The sequence below is a fragment of the Lepidochelys kempii genome, chromosome 1 (assembly GCF_965140265.1).
Source record: "Lepidochelys kempii isolate rLepKem1 chromosome 1, rLepKem1.hap2, whole genome shotgun sequence".
NCBI classification, from domain to species: domain Eukaryota; kingdom Metazoa; phylum Chordata; order Testudines; family Cheloniidae; genus Lepidochelys; species Lepidochelys kempii.
Genome location: NC_133256.1, coordinates 97,900,026 through 97,916,873, shown reverse-complemented (window position 1 = coordinate 97,916,873; position 16,848 = coordinate 97,900,026). Strand labels below are relative to the sequence as shown.

At 41.0% G+C, this 16,848-nt stretch overlaps 1 protein-coding gene across 6 annotated transcripts in view; it reads right to left on the bottom strand.

The window, feature by feature from the left end:
- The window catches only part of FARP1 (FERM, ARH/RhoGEF and pleckstrin domain protein 1), a 349,582-nt gene that overhangs the window by 55,620 nt on the left and 277,114 nt on the right, over window positions 1-16,848 (bottom strand). For 4 of the 6 annotated variants that reach the window (XM_073348144.1, XM_073348154.1, XM_073348123.1 and 1 more), the window contains exons 14-16: window positions 7,299-7,489; window positions 5,710-5,799; window positions 3,134-3,267 (exon numbers count right to left, since the gene is read on the bottom strand). In XM_073348144.1, the coding sequence (XP_073204245.1) occupies window positions 3,134-3,267; window positions 5,710-5,799; window positions 7,299-7,489 (415 nt within the window). The remainder of the gene's footprint in view (window positions 1-3,133; window positions 3,268-5,709; window positions 5,800-7,298; window positions 7,490-16,848) is intronic. The other 2 variants (XM_073348134.1, XM_073348112.1) reach the window with 1 other exon arrangement.

The following is a 16,848-nucleotide window of genomic DNA, read 5'->3' as shown; positions in this document are numbered from 1 at the left end:
TTGATCCCACAAACAGTTCTAGAAACTCCATGTAGTGCAGACCTTTTTATTCAAAGACCCTCTTTTCCTGTAACAAAGCCCTTGGAGAATGAAGCTTGTTCATGTCTCATGCCTCAGTGAAACTGTTCCACCATTCCTACATATTATTAGAGACAGAAATTAAAGAAGTTGACATAGGCCTAGACTAGAAAATTAGTTTGCTATAACTACATTATTCAGGGGTGTGAAAAATCCACACCCGCTGAGTGATGCAGTTAAACCAACCTGCCTCCTGGTGTAGACAGAGCTATGTAGATGGGAGAATTTGCCTGTTGACCTAGCTACTGCCTCTCAGGGAGGTAGAGTACCTACAGTGATGGGAGAGCTATCAAGTCCATAGAGGAGAAACTGCAGCAACTGTCTGTCTCGATTCAGGGGTTAGGTGTGTACATGGAAGTAAAAAGACAAGGCTACATTCAGGTGAGGAAAATTTTGCTGAGCTTCATGCTATCTTCAGAAGAAAATATAGTAAGTGTAGGCTGACAAAACTCTTAACACCTGCAGGGGTGACTGCAGAATGAATAACTAAGGCCAACATTTTCAAAAGTGCCCTTTGATTTTAGGTACCCCCATTTTTGGATATCTACCTGGAGCCATTAGCGGTAGAATCATAGAATATCAGGGTTGGAAGAGACCTCAGGAGGTCATCTAGTCCAAACCCCTGCTCAAAGCAGGACCAATCCCCAATTTTTGCCCCAGATCCCAAATGGCCCCCTCAAGGATTGAACTCACAACCCTGGGTTTAGCAGGCCAATGCTCAAACCACTGAGCTATCCCTCCCCCGTGCCCCAGATCTCACAGCTCCCATTAATTCCATTGTGAATGCTCAGCACTTCTGAAAAGTAGGTCCAAGGTGTCTCAAACTACAATCTTTCCTCCCAGAACACAACCAGTGAGCAGATCAAAACCACAACCATGACATTATTAGAAGCCATCCAAGCTAGCTGGCCTAAACCACACTCTTGAAAAACTGGCTTTCCTTACCATTGTCTTTTGCCAACACCCTACTTCTCTGCCTCGTACCCACCAAAGTCTTGTGTCATTTTGTTGTAAACTCTGTGGGTCACGTCTTAATTGCCCGTAACATCCCTTTTACATCTATGGCATTGTGCGAACACAGAAATGCCTCTCCTCTGGCTGGCATGTAATAGAGCTTCTCTGTCCTTTTGCAGGTAGGAGCACAGATGGCAGGGGTGGCTTCATTAATGCGGAGAGCTATTCTGCTGGGTCCAGATGCATACAGGATGTCTAAAAGTTTGTGCTAGGAGTCCTGGATCTCCTCGAGAGAGGAATCTGAAGCTATCCAGTCCCCCTGGAACTGCCTAAAGTAATCAGGGGGAAGAAGGGGGAGAGGGAGAGTGGAAGGTAGGGATGGAGGAGAGTTAGGAGTCACTGCTTCATCCGGGCAGGACAACTGGAGTCTTGCTGGTTCCAGCAGAACCACTGGATCTGGAGAGTAATGTTCCTCCTCCTCCTCTGGCAGATCCAGGGGCAGATCTGAGCATCCCCTTAGAGGGGAGACAAGTGGTGACTCCCTGGCATATCAGATCAACTCTGCACGAGAGCACAGGTCCCAAGACCCCCAATACAGCCAGAAGGAAGGATTATAGGTGGTTGTGGGGGCCCTCACAGCATGGGGTACCAGCACCTCCAAGACAGATGATGTGGAGGTTGATCCCAAAGCGGTGCAGGTCTCCTGGTGGACATGTAGGGTAGGGGAAGAAAGGTTCATCAGGTGGTTCAGACTCTCTCAACGGAGAGAAGCCTGATTCTGGTCCCAGTGGGGGTGCCATCGGTGGGGAGATGTATTCTGAGTATGGGACGGGTGATAAACTCCTTCCAGTGGTGAGTTCCTCTGAGGTGATATCTCTCTGGGGACAGAGAGGCCCGAGGGAGGAAGGGATTCCAGATCCAGCTGTGGTCCCCTTGCCCCTGTTGCCATGCCCCCCCTTGTCGCTCCCACCCCCGGAGCGGAGGGGGAGGGGAAGCACAGACAGGTAGGGAGAGGCACGACTCTCAAAAGTTTGGGGACTGCTGTCCTAGATCTATACATTTACATTTAGCCATATTAAAACACATATTGTTTGCCTGTGTCCCGCTTACAAAGCAATCCAGATTGCTCTGTATCAGTGTCGTGTTCACTTCATTAATTTACCACTCCCCCATTTTGTGCGTCATCTTACAACTTTATTAGTGAGGATTTTATGTTCTCTTCCAGGTCATTTATAAAAATGTTAAATAGCATAGAGCCAAGAACTAATCCCTGCAGGACCTCATTGGAAACATACCCACTCAACGAGGATTCCATTTACAATTATATTTTAAGACTTATCAGTTAGCCAGTTTTTAATCCATTTAATGTGTGTGATATTAATTTTATACTTTCTAGCTTTTTAATCAAAACGTGTGCCACATCAAATCAAATACCTTATAGCATTGATGTAAAGATTTCTATTACTGTTATCAACTAAACTTGGAATCTCATTTAAAAAAAAGATACCAAGTTAGTTTGACACAATCTATTTTACATAAACTCATGTTGACTGGTATTAATTACATTACCCTCCTTTAATTCCTTATGAACTGAGTCCCACATCAGCTGTTCCATTATCTTGCCCAGAATCAGTCAGACTGACAGGCCTATAATTCCCACATCATCCTGTTTACCCTTTTTAAATATTGGCACAGCATTAGCCTTCTTCCAGGCTTCTGGATCTTGCCCGGTGTTCTAAGATTTATTGAAAATCCACATCAGTTGTCCAGAGAACACCTACACCAACTCTTTTAAAACTCTTGGATGCAAGTTCTCTGGATTTGCTGATGTAAAAGTGTATACATTTAGTAGCTGGTATTTGACATCCTCCAGAGTTACTATAGGAATAGAAAAGTATCTCACCTGATAGGAAACTACTAGTTTGTCTCATCAATTGAATTAACACAAAGCAGATTTTCTTTACACATTCTATTAAGAGCCAACATTTGTGATCCACCCAAATGAATCATGACAGTCAACCCATATGGATCAAAAATTTACCAAAGTGGAATGTGGAAATACTTAACTGTGAGATGTAATAGTAATGAATAACATTCTTACCACAGAGCAAGTCTCTGCTCAATTTCCTTCAGAAAACTGGTGTGAAATTTGTGCAAAGGTTCAAAGTTGGAGAAGAGGAGATTCTTCAGCGTTTCTGGCATATAGTCATCTTTACTCACTGTGCTCTGAAACCACTGGAAGGAAAGAACAAAGTGATAAAGGGGAAGGCTGGGGGCAGGGCCTGTCATTTACTCTATCTTTGTGCAGTTACCTACAACCCTGGCTGGCCTCTAAACTACAGTATGGCTCAGATTTAGGACAACATTTAAGAAAATACTTAAATCCCATTGAAGTTGATGAGACTTAAGCACATGCTTCTGAATTGGGCCCTATAAATGTAGCAACATCAGTAGTGAAAGGAGTTATTTATTTTCTTACAGTTAATCTACTAATTCAAGAGATATACAGAATAAATTTACTGCAGTAATACTGGATCTGAGGTCACAATTCGACTTCCTTTATATATTTGTCTTGAAATGTGATGTCCCAAGATAAATACAGAAAAGTAACCTGCATTGCAGAATTAATTTAGCAGGTAATTCAGCTACTGTAGATTCATTTACTTCATTGTACTGAAGTGGGAAACTTAATTCCAACCACTTAAACTAATTATTAAAATGTGAAAGTAGCTACTGCAAGTGGCTCTCATAACCGGGTTCACTGATTTTTAAAATTTGGCCTCTGACTTTGAAGGTTCGACTGTAGTCTGATTTTCTGGGGTTCTGATTACTTATCGGTCCAAAGTCAATGGAAGCCAAATCCAGCTCAGCACCTCTGATGTTCAGGCCCTAGATCAGAGATGGGCAAACTCCAGCCCGCGGGACCCTCCTACCAGGCCCCTGAGCTCCTGGCCTGGGAGGCTCGCCCCCAGCCCCTCCCCCGCTGTCCCCCCTTCTCTGTAGCCTCAGCTCACTGTGGGCGGCCAGGCAGCACAGTTGCAGAGCCACGGCCTGACCCGGTGCTCTGGGTGGCGCGGCTGTAACGCCGCCAGCCACCAGTGCTCCAGGCAGTGTGGTAAGGGGGCAGGGGAGTTGGGGTGGTGTTGGTCAGGGGCAGGGGTGTGGATAGGGGTCGGGGAGGTCAGAGGGCGGGGAACAGGGGGGCAGTCAGGAAGAAGGGGGGGTTGGATGAGGCAGGGGTTCTGGGGGTAGTCAGGGGACAGGGAGAAGGGGGGGTTGGATGGGGCAGGGAACCCGGGGGGCAAGCCAGGAATGAGACGGGGGGTTGGATGGGGCAGCAGGGGGCAGTCAGAGGACAGGGAATGGTGGATGGGGTTCGAGTCCTGGGGGGGCCGCCAGGAGACGGGGAGTTGGATGCAGCAGGAGTCCCGGGGGAGCCGTCAGGGGGGTCAGATAAGACACAGCCTCCCCTAACCAGCCCTCCATATAATTTTGGAAACCCAATGTGGCCCTCAGGCCAAAAAGTTTGCCCGCCCCTGCTCTAGATAGATGAAGGTGGTCACTCAAAGGTCTAACTCAAAGTTAGAGACCACTTTTTAAAATCTGGCCCTGTACATATAACCGTACATTGCAAATGTAGCATGGATAGTACTTGAAAACCCTTTGATTTCACAGGGGTGTGGCACAATAAATACTTGATCCTGTACTGAAATACATGGAAGGGAATTGTTGTGTGCCTTGCAAAAGTGGAAGTCCAGAAGTTCAAGATCTATGCTGGTACAAGCAGAAGTATAAGTAGGTCAGGATCAAGCCCTGCCGTTTAAATTTATAATGGGATCTTAGATCCACTGGGGTTAATTCTGCTTTGCCCCATTACCCCTTTGTCCTGTGATGGTAAAGTGGCTGTCAGTGTAGCAATGTAAGAGGGGTTCCATGGAAGGCATAAAGCTGGCCTACCCTGCTTGATGATCCCAGTACCTACTGTGCTTTAGCTATTTTTGATAGACCTTCAGTGGCTCCTAGGGGCCTGTTGCAACTGGCTGTAAATTAGAACAGCCTTGAAAACTGTACCAGTTTAAACTGGCCCAGGTCCACAATACAGGCCCAGGTCCACACTCTGTTCCGGTACTGCACACAGTTCAGGTAGGACAGATAATTGGTGCCACTGTACATTAAAGGCTTTTTTTTCTTTTCTTTTTTTTTTTTTTTACAGTCCCCCTATAGGTCCATAAAGAACATTATTTAAGGGCAAGCCTTGCTTGCCCTATTCATGAAAAACTCACAATGAAATTAATGTTAAAACTTTTCTTAGACTGAACAGGAGGCAATAAAACCAGTTAAAAAAATAAATACAACTTTCTTGGTGAGCTACAACTGTTTCAGGGGACTCCATTACAAATATTATCTGTGAACTTCCAATTAAAGCCACAGGGTCCGAGCATGTTTTCAGTTTCTAGAAAGTTGTCACTGTACATGTTACAGACAAACCCTACTGTAAATGTCTACCCTCTGCTTTTTTTGTAAATCTGAAATTCTGTCCTCACTGGAACTTGTGCCTGGCATAGGGGATAGAAAATAAGACTATCGTAGAACAGCTAAGGGATAAATGGGGCAGATAAAATACCACAGCTGACTCCAGCAGCATATATTTCATGAGTAATACTAAAGTAAACATACCGATGTGATGACTTCAAGGTCCTTCAGGTAAGTTCGCTCTGTGGTCGATACTTCTTTAGCAATGAAGTAAGCTTTGTCAGTTGGAAATCTCTGTAAATTGCAAAAAATAAGAAGTTTTGATCTGCTTTAGGGGGCAGAGTCTCCAGTGGAAAAGAGATTCTAGGCAACAATCACTAGGACAATTACAAACTAGCGAGCGTTGCTTGTGCTTATTATGACTGCTTGCTGGAACTTCCCTGTGGAAAATGCCTTAAGAACATCCTTGCAAACAATAGCTGTCTAGGAGTTTGGAAAAGATTTCTTACTGCCATGGTTATTTGCAGTTATTTCTAGTATTCCTCTCAACTTCTTCCACATTCCTGGAACAGGATGTATTTGAAGCTGAGATGACGACTTTTGTAGACAGTTAACAGTTAGAATCAAACATAACAAATACCTTAATGAACAAACAGTGATCTATTCATCATATAATCTGTGTTCACTCTTCAATACACATCTCTTCACATGATAAACATTCACTGCACAATACTCTCCAAAATGCCCAAACTGGTTTTTCCAAAGGGGTGGAGCAGGTAGAGGATCAAAAGGGCTGGGAGAGAAAGGGCAAGATATAGACTTCGAACTTCAGAAAAATCTCTTCCCTATTTCATAAAGGGCAAATCTAGCAGTATCAATCTTACACTAGGGAGACATTTAGGTTAGAGCAGCAGTGACCACCCTTTACAGCTTGAAGATCCAACATCTTCTTTCAAAATGGTCAAGGAGACACAATCGGTACTTTCAGGCAGATTCTCTGCCCTATTCTGCTCCCTTTGTGCTTCTCGGTTGATACAAAGGGAAAGAAAAACATCAACAAATCCCTTGTTAATATGCTTCCCTCTCTCCTGCTGTTGGTGTAGATGACATGTCAGAGGCAGTGATGGACATTGGCTGGCATACACAAAGCTTGGGCTATCCCTAGCTGGCGTACCACTCCAAGGGAACCTTTGCCAGCTAGCATAAGAGAGAGCAGTCACAAGGCTGCTCTAACTGGGGCTGGGCACAGAATCAGGAAGATGTTGATTGGTGTTGGTTCTCAATGTCTCCTCCAGTGCCCTGTGTAGCTGAGTGTAGAAGTAGTCTTTTCCTAGACAATCCCCTAGGCTCAAGTAGGGCCAGCCAAGCCCCTATCTTGCTCTTCCTGAGACTCTCACAGTTCAGTCAGCAATAGAGCCACCCGTTACGCTACCCATGACTAGGGCTCCTAGGTGCTAGGGTAATATGAATCATGACATACCACCACCTTGCAATGCAGCATGCAGCCAGCAGGGGAGCTGCTATGCAGCTGCAGCAAGGAAGAAACAGCAACTGCTCAGAACTGCTCCTGGCTAAAACCAGAGGTGCTCCTATAGCTGTAGGAGAAGTGGGGGGTGGAGAACATTGTGGAGGTGATGCCCCCTGTCTCCTCACTGTAATCAAGATCTTTACTTCTCTTGTAACAAATGAAGAGGGGATGGGAGAGTGTCAGGGATCTAGAGATGTCAGCCATATACCACGTTTCAAGCAATCGAAACATCCAGGGGAGAACAGGGTGAAGTCAACCGCAATACCTTTCTCCTGACCTCTTCTTCATCATCAGTCCTGATATACGACGGGTCATTCAGCAATGGGCTGATCAGTGGAGAAGACTGCTTGGCATCAGGGCTCAAGTTTGGAGATAATGACATATTTGCCACCACTGGTGCTCCTTGAGAATTGATTGAGAGCTCTGAAAGGTGAGGGCTACCAGTCAGAGAACCTGCTAAAGAAATGATACAATAAAAATTGTTGTTAGTACGGGGCATCTCCAGACAGCTAAAAATGGTAAGAATCTTAAACCACAGCGTGGAAATTACGCTAAAAGGCACAAGATCCCAGATCCTTAGCTCGTGTAAATGGACGTTACTGTCACTGAAGTCATTGGAGCTGCAACCATTTATATCAGCCGAAGATCTGGCCCCATGCTCACTAAGTTGATGAAACTGGAAGAATTACAGCCATTATAAAACTAAAGATACAGGTACAAATAATTCACTTGCATATGTTAATATTAAACATCAAATTCATGATGAGCTCTTCACCACAGCATCCTACTCTATGAAAGAGAATGTGTAGAACAGATGAATGTTCTCAGTTTTACAATTAGTTTAGAACACAAAGAACATAATAATAAATAAGCCAACTTATGACTCCTGTTTTTCCTCCTACAACATAACTCCAAAATGCAAATGATCTAAAGTACCTCACTTTACTGGAGGAAAGATATTAGAAGAAGTATATCTAGAGGGAGTCTAGGAAAAAACTAGGACTTTCTATGGCAACATTGTACTACTGTCAATCACATCTAAAATGGAGGGAGAAAACTACTATCTTCCCATTTCTACACAGAGCAGAAGTATATATTTTATTATACCTTGTAGGGTCATTCCAAGCTCCTCTGATTGTTTGGGATGGAAATCCTAGCATTACATTTACACAAGAAGGTATTATTTTTAACACACAAAGTACGACAATTTTAGTTGATCACAGCCATAAAGCCCCATTATATTTCATATAGTAAAAAAATTATGAGTTAATTATACTTCTGTAGGTTGAGATATACTAGTATTGAAATTAGTGTTTTGTCTCTTGGAAGGCAACCAGATTACTGACTCTGCAAATGAAACAGCTTGCCAAAAAAACCTCAGCATCTTCCCAATTAAGCTAAAGACTTGCTATGAAAAGTCAAACCTGTTAAAAGCTATGTTAGATCTTCCAAGCCATGAAATGTTTACAGCCCATATTGTTTTGTTTGGGCTTCATACCTTAAAAACTTCAACAGAGAAACTAACAAGCTATCGATTCCCATAGCTACATTGACCAGAATTAAAGTAAATGCAAATGTCTGCATATCCATATATTTAAGGTCAAGGGCTTTTCACCATGAGCACTTTTCTGGAGTATATTATTTAACTATTAGTTCCCCTGTTACTACAACACAACTCAGACACTCCAATGAATAATGGCATCAGTACGTATAATTAGGCCAGTAGGTTGAGTGCAAAACATTTCATGAAAGGCTTCAGGTTTATTGCTACACCATACTTTCTTTTTGCATCCCAGAAGTGTGCATATTCATCTTACTGTACAATGTTATATGTTTAGAGATTTATGACAATTATGTACCCTATTATAAAACAAAGACAAAAGAATATTTGCCTGAAATAAAGTTTTTATATTACTGTAACTAGCAAGAAAGAATTTACCCACAGTTCCACACTAAATCATTGCTCAGTGAAATCTGAAACGCCATAGGTTGTTACACAACTGTCAATTTTATTGACACTAGTACACAACTGTATACAATGTTTTCAAAGGAAATGGAATTGATCATATAGTGAAACAGATTAGTAGTGAGGTTGTAGGTTTAAAGTACTGTACTACACTTTATAAAAGACATAGTGATATCTCTTCTAACGTGAGAAAACAGAGAAATTCTGGCACTGTGCCTGCCACACAACAGTAAATAGATCATTTGCGCCTCTGTGAGAAAGCCTCAGGTGTTCAAACATGATAAAAATTGAACACCACCTCTTGTGAGACATAACTGAGGCCCTAACATTAATAGAGGGACAAATCTATGTCAAACTCAATTTGACTGATGTGGTTTGAACTGTAAAATACCAGATGAAGGAATTAACTTAAAATGCTTCCCAGCTTACAATGTGGGTGCTCATAGCTTGTTAGAAGTATCATTGTTATTAGTTTCCTCATGGAGCACAACATTTAGCAGCTGCTCCATCAGTGAAAGATTTGCAGAAAAAGTACTATTTATTTTAGTCACCATTCCATTTGGTATTTTGCAGAAAAGTAAAATACTACATTCTCATTCACGGAGAATTAAAGGTACATTAATGATGACCAAATTCAAATCCAAACACTACCTCCCACAGACTGGAGCATATTTATGCTAATGGTTTCCCATTTTAGATGTTGAATGATAACTACAAGTTAAAACTAGGCCCAAGGGAGTGGTTATTTCATGAAAGTGGCCCAAACACTAAGTGATGCATTAACAGGTCTTGATTACTACAAATATAGTCTAAACTCAAGAATTATGGACTGGATTTTGCTTTTGTCAAAATAAGTAATTGACTTGCTCTACTGTGAAAAAGCAAACAGGCCAGGAAGAAATGAAAATGAAGGTCTTCCCTACTCAGGTTGTTGGTGCTCTGGGCAGCATACTTCTCAATATTTGCAAGATGAGCTTTTAGAAATTTGTTCTTTGTAAATGAGGGCCTATGTTAAATGCAATTATGCATGTGGGTCCTTCTCTTTATCTTTTCATGGTGGTCAGGTGTAAGTACCCTACATTAGTCTTGGGTCTTCTCTCAGCATCTCCTCTGAACTCTTACCATACAAGGGTAAATCCAGATATACTTTATTCATTGACTACAAAGCAAGTAAACAAGAGCAGAAGAGATAGGACCAACGTTATTTAAATAGTACAAAAATTGCTCATATCACATCCATTGAGGTTCTTTGATTAATGAAAATGTAGTTCTCTCTTCGCCACTTTATATCAATTGTCAGAGATCAGGTGATGCTGGTTTGTATCGCTAAAGCCAAAAGGTTACTATTAATTTTGCCAGTTTGTTCATAATTTGGTGCATTTTTGTTTACTTAGACCGGGCTTGGGCTCATTCATCGCATATATAGAACTATAGGGTCAGTCATCCAAGAGGAGGTGCATTAGGTTAATCAAGAACATTCCTGTGTTATTTAGGGCACACTTAACATTACTAGCAGTCAATAAGGCCCCAGTTCAGTAAAGCATCCCTGTTCTGGGTAGCACTTAAGCATGTATTTAATTGCTGCTCTGGAAAGTGAAGAATTCAGCAAGTGCTTAAATTATTTCTGGAATCCGGGCCTAAGCAAGGTAGTGGCTCAATGTAGGGTTAACCATTCCAGCAACTAATGATAATGCTCGTTTCCTTTCAGAATTTTCATTGTATGTCAGAATAGCCAGTCAATGCCAAGTACATCTGGGTCGCTTTCTTAGTTGCATTGAGCCAGCTTAGTCTGAGATATCTGACAAATGCTGGGGTGGGAGACAGGATTTCAGAATGAAAATAAATATCAACTGAAAGGGAATGTGAATAAGCAATGAGAGGATACTAGGACTTTAAAGTCTCATGAAACATAAGGACAAGGTGGCATAATGAGTTAATACCTTTACACATACCTTAAACAACCCAGGTTAAAATACATCTTCCACACACAAAGCAAAATGAAGCCACTGGACACAATCAAGAACTTTGTGGATATGCTGCATGACCACTTCAGAACATACGCAACTATCTGTTACTCTCCTCTTAGGAGAGGCCCATTGCTAGTATAGCAGGGGTATGATATGACAGGTCGGAGCTGGACTACATTACAGCTGCAGGAGTGGGAAAGGCTGCATACAGTAGTACTTGGCTACAGTCAGGGCTCTCAGTATCCTTTTCATGAGACCAGGTATAATTAATTAAAAAAAAAACCCTACAAATATTCCTGAGCAGGGACATATGATAAATATTTAGGAACACTCTCCCTCGTGTGAACTTTTAAGGATGAAAGTCTCAGTCCTACTACTAGGGATTATAACTGTGCCTGGTCCGTGTGTGGGCACAATGGCTGGGAGGTGGTGTAGAAGACTTCTGTGCCTGTCTGCCCTTTCATGTCTGCATAACAGCTGCCTACAAATCTGATCCTAGAGATTTAAATCTGTAGCAAGATATTTCACCCTAACCTTGAAAGAACAGTGCAAAGTATTTCAGTCCATGTTAGACAGTTGTGAGAGAGGCAGATGGGATTTAACACATCTTGAAGCCATTCTTCCCCCACCTCCCAAAATTGGCAAACAACAAGCTAATGCCATATAGAGTTCTGTATCGACTTCAGTTACAAATGCAAATGCAACTCTCAGCCACTAAATGTTTTCTGTTTGCGTAGCAGAGAATAGCAGCACTGGACTGGAATCTGGTTTGTGCTCCTCCTCTGTACAATACAGAAGATGTAAAATTATATGATGTAAAGATGTAAAATATGGAAAGACCAGTGGAAATGTTTTCTACTGAAAGGGATTTAAATTCAGAGCATTACTAGATAAACTTTGGAAAAGCTCCAACACTCAGACTCACCCACCCCCTCATAAATAGTGATCAAAGTTACATTATAAGGTTTATACTTTAATTACATAAAATGCATTCCAGTCAGAAAAATGACTGTCACAACACATGTGACAATGTGGGATTCCATATTTATTCTCTCCTATGGCCTGATCTAAAACCCACTGGAGTTTTTCCAGGAGGTGGGGGTGGGGGTGTTTCCTAAATTCTAGGTGTGGATACAACCTGGAAGCTGAAAACCAAGCTGTGTTCTCTCCGTCCCTTACATCATTGCCAGTAATGAAGATTCTCTGATCAGAATTTATCTGACAATGCTGTCACTGCTATAAAGGCAGAATGAAATCCAGCTCACTCTTCCATAGCCGTATTGGCTCTGCACTGCTAACCGTAGTAAAACTCTTTGGTCAGTAAAAAGAAAAGGAGGACTTGTGGCACCTTAGAGACTAACAAATTTATTTGAGCATAAGCTTTCGTGAGCTACAGCTCACTTCATTGTATGCATCCGATGAAGTGAGCTGTAGCTCACGAAAGCTTATGCTCAAATGAATTTGTTAGTCTCTAAGGTGCCACAAGTCCTCCTTTTCTTTTTGCGAATACAGACTAACACGGCTGCTACTCTGAAACTTCGTCAGTAAAATAACAGATAACACGTAGGGAACAGATAGATTAAAATGTATCCGTTTTGCATATTCACTTTTATAACAACAGCAGTGCTTTAAATTGGAATGGCATTAAATATGGCTAAAACTAACTGTTCTAACTGTAGCAGCTAAACAAGTTATGTTACTGCTGGTGAATTATAAAGACTTTGGATGAAGGGCCCATTCTGCTCTCATTAAGACAAATAGCAAAACTCCTATTGACTTCAATGAAAGCAGGATCAACAGCAATATGATTGGCACTTTATTGGGCTTACCTTTCTATTCTGATTAATAGAGCTTTTAAATAAAGTTTCTCACTTGGACACAGTTCCTTAGAATAAAGGTCTTGAGAACGCAGCTATGCATTAATCAGAGGCTCATCTGCAAACAACCCTGAACCTAATAGCAACGAATTTGGAGAAGGACAAAACCAAAAGATTTTAGAAAGAAAAATGATGTCATACATAGCTCATAACCTGCCTTGCTTTGAAAAATGAAGGAGATGGGAAGAAAATTTTGCTTCTATGTAACAGCTGCAAAATGTATGCCCACGGCAGCACTGGTAGTGAATGATTTGGAAGAATAGTGCATCAAATCAAAAAACAAGTTATCTCATATCAGGAGAAAGCTCCAGCCAACAGCTGGACGGAACAGTTAAACCAGTGACAGTTTTACAGCAAGAACCAGTTAGAATGAGTAAAAGCCTTTGGCAGAGGTAACAAAAACAAAAAACAAACCAAAAAAAAAATTAATACCATGCATACACAGTTAAATGAGTTTGGCTTGACATGCTTATATAGTCATCGAGCTTGGTACTGGTTTAGCAGCCAGTAATCCCTCCAGTTGGTACAAGTCCATGCTTTATTGGTATACCGTAGTATTAGACAGTGGTGAGTGTGAAATCAGACAGTAACTGCTGCTGTTGGCCTACATCAGGGTATTCTCAAATCTTACAAACAAAGAACAAACATTACAAACTGGAGAAATACAAAGTCATGAGACATTCCTCTTTCCTAACTTTTATCTTTCCATTTTTGCATAAAAGACAGCAATAGAACAGTTTGTATAAAATTTCCTCCTTACACTTACATATAAAAAGATTAGTTTTAAAAATATGCATATGAAACAATATTAATAAATAGCTACCTACACATTCTAGTGCATCCACCCCATATAAGCTCATGCCACAGATACTGTCCATTTCAACAAGACATCTCCTCAAGACTGCAGTGATCCTGCTTAAAAGCAATTGCATATTGATTTGATCATTCTAAGTGCAGCCTTCGTTAGAAAATGTAGGGCACACCAGTTGTATGCTCAACAGGGCCCAAGTACTCACAGTGAAGGTCACTCCCCCCCGCCCCTTTTCTGTTCTCTAACGTGGTGTGGTTTCTATTCTTGAAATCTCACAACCCAGAGATCTTGCATTGTCCAATTGTGAAATGAAGAGTGTTCTAAGAGAACAGGATCACTGTAAAAGAGGAAATAGGTATTCCCAGTACAAATAGGTATTTCTGCAGTAAAAGGACATTGAGATAGTGCTCCAAACAATGCAAGGAACAGAAGATACATCATGCTTTGAGGATAAAGACAGAACATTGAAAAGGCTTTTCCCCCCAGAGAGGTACATGCTGACAAAACAGTGCATAGAATGAAACAAAAAATGTTTCTCTTTAAACGTTATTAAACAAATGACAAAAATGAGAATGAAGTCCCCAGCAATTTTTGATTAAAAAAACGTTAATTTTGTCTATTAAGACTTTTATTTGAAAAGATACATATAGAAATCAGGAAAGGGTTGGATGAATGAAATACTGTCAAGCTTGTGAATTTTTGTTAGTGGTTCAAGTCAATTTCTCAGCAGGAAAGGTAAAAAAATAAGGAATTCAGCTAATCAAAGATTTCAAGTGCTTACTGGAAAAGCAACAGGCTTTCAGCGCTAACATTCACGGCACTAAGACAGACCTACCTTTGATCTCTTCATAAATTATCACAGGCAAAATGACAATTGCTCTCATTTGAAAGGAAACTGCTAACCTGGTTTAACAAACCAGAAAGCTTTTGTCTTGTGAAAGTATTCATGTGCCATCATCTCTTCATGTTCGATCAATGACAGCTTGAATATTACTAGTTATAGAGCTAGCTTTTGTTAGTGTGAGCTTTGATATTTTTACTGTTCTTGGGGAATCAAGTATGTTTTTTTTAAATCTAATCTCCTCTAGAGCAAAACCACCATTTTTGAAGTACTATCATGTCATATTTTTATGCACCTATGTTTTTCTTCTTTTAGTGTAATAACAACCACCTTATTTACATTTGTACTTGTTGAAATCACACCCATGAACACCCAGCTCAGCTAGGCCCAAAGGGCTTCTCAAACTTCATAAAATGTAAAAGAAAGTGCTGACTGCTTTTAATAAAAGAAATTAAACCACCCCCACACACATACTTAATCCCACATGGTTTACAGACGAAAACACAGGAATAGGATAGGGAATTAAAAAAAACACTCCTAAGAATTGCTTTATAATTAACCTAAGCGAAACTCAATGTATATCATGCCTTTGATTTTTAAGCAGAAATTCCACTTGTAAAAACAGTATCAATGGCATAATATAGCCCTGCTGTAGGAAAGGAGATTGCAGATGTCTTTGTTCATGGTTCATGGAGTGTACAGCAGACCCAGTGTCTGTTATAGATTAGTCAACAAATGTTTGCCTGCCTCTAGGTATATTTCATCGACTTTAGAAGCACATACTTTATTGAAATAGTGTAGACAACATTTCACTGGTTTAAATTCCCAATCAGTATTTCCTTCCCTTCCCGATAAAAGACAGCTTAGGCAAAATTCTTACCTGAAGTAACTTCATTAAAGTCAATGGAGTTACTAACTCCAGGAATGATTTCAGTCCCGTACCTATTTGTGAGAAAATCCAGAGTTGTCTACTTCACTGCCGGCTCCAGGAGCTGCAATGCCTTAAGCCATTTGCAATGAGAAATCCAAAACACTACTATCATTAAGGTTAGGATTTTGTCATGGTCATTTTTAGTAAAAGTCACAGACAGGTTGCGGGCAATAAACAAAAACTCACGAACGCCTGTGACCTTTGCTAAAAAATAATGGTGGGGGGAGGGGACGCCCTGACTGAAGCCCAAGCAGAGGAAGAGATCCAGAGCCCCCATGCCGGGAGGGGTGTGCCCAGCACCCCCCACCAGCAGAGGCTGACAGCTCTGCCCCCAAGTGACTGAGAGCTTTGGCCCCACCACACAGGGGCTGAAGTGGAAATGATCACGGAGGTCTCTGAAAGTTACGGAATCTGTGACTTCCATGACTTCGTGACATAATCTTATCCTTAACATCCTCAAGTAAGCAAAACCAATAGAGAAGGGCCATGTTCTTCCATTACTTATGCACCAACAATTTTTTATTGTAACTACTTTTAATTAGAGAAGGGTATTTTACAAACTTTTTCTTTTTTGTCAGGTGAGGCTCTACAATGTACAAAATCGCACACACCTCAGGGACTTTTCCAGACTCTTAGAGCCTGGGAGAGAAATGCATTAAGGGGAACAGAAGGTGCATAAAGAAATTACATTCTTTGAAAAGAGGAGCACATTGGAAAACTAGAAGTAACACTGGGCACCTTTAATTTATGTACATTTGAGCACAGAACCTTCTTCCCTCACATTCATTCCTCATTTCAACCAGTAACTACAATCTTACTGGTTTAAGTGGGACTAGTCTAGTACATAGGCCTTGGCCTGGTCCACTATACAGGGGTAAGTATCATCCATTATGATTACTACATATGAGCAGAGAATCCAAGGAACAATGGAAATAGTAACTGATTTTCTTCATTAAGAATAAAATTTACTTTGTTGTGAAATCATTTTTGGATATCACTACGATGCCCCAGAGTTGTTCAATCATGGCTTTTAAAATAGCTGGTTGGTCTTGCTAATGATGGAAAGGGCTATGTAAGAGCTAGGTATTATTAGTATTATTATTACTTGTTGAAAACAATTTATTAGTCAGATTTTACCCCTTTTTCTGTTGAAGAATGGTCTTTTAAAGGGTCACAATTTGCAATAATTCTTAACTGCTCAACAAGATTTGGGCCTATGGGTTTCTATGAACTGTTAGTGAGCTCTCCACTGAATATCTGATATTCAGAATCCTGGTTGCCTAAGTCACATTTTATAGTCTATTCCCTGATTCCATGTCCTATCCTTTATACACAAGAGAACTGCCTGAAGAATCATTGGGATGGTTGAATCTCTCAGGGAGACAGTGGGAAACACTTTACAGAGACACAAATTGGAAGTCA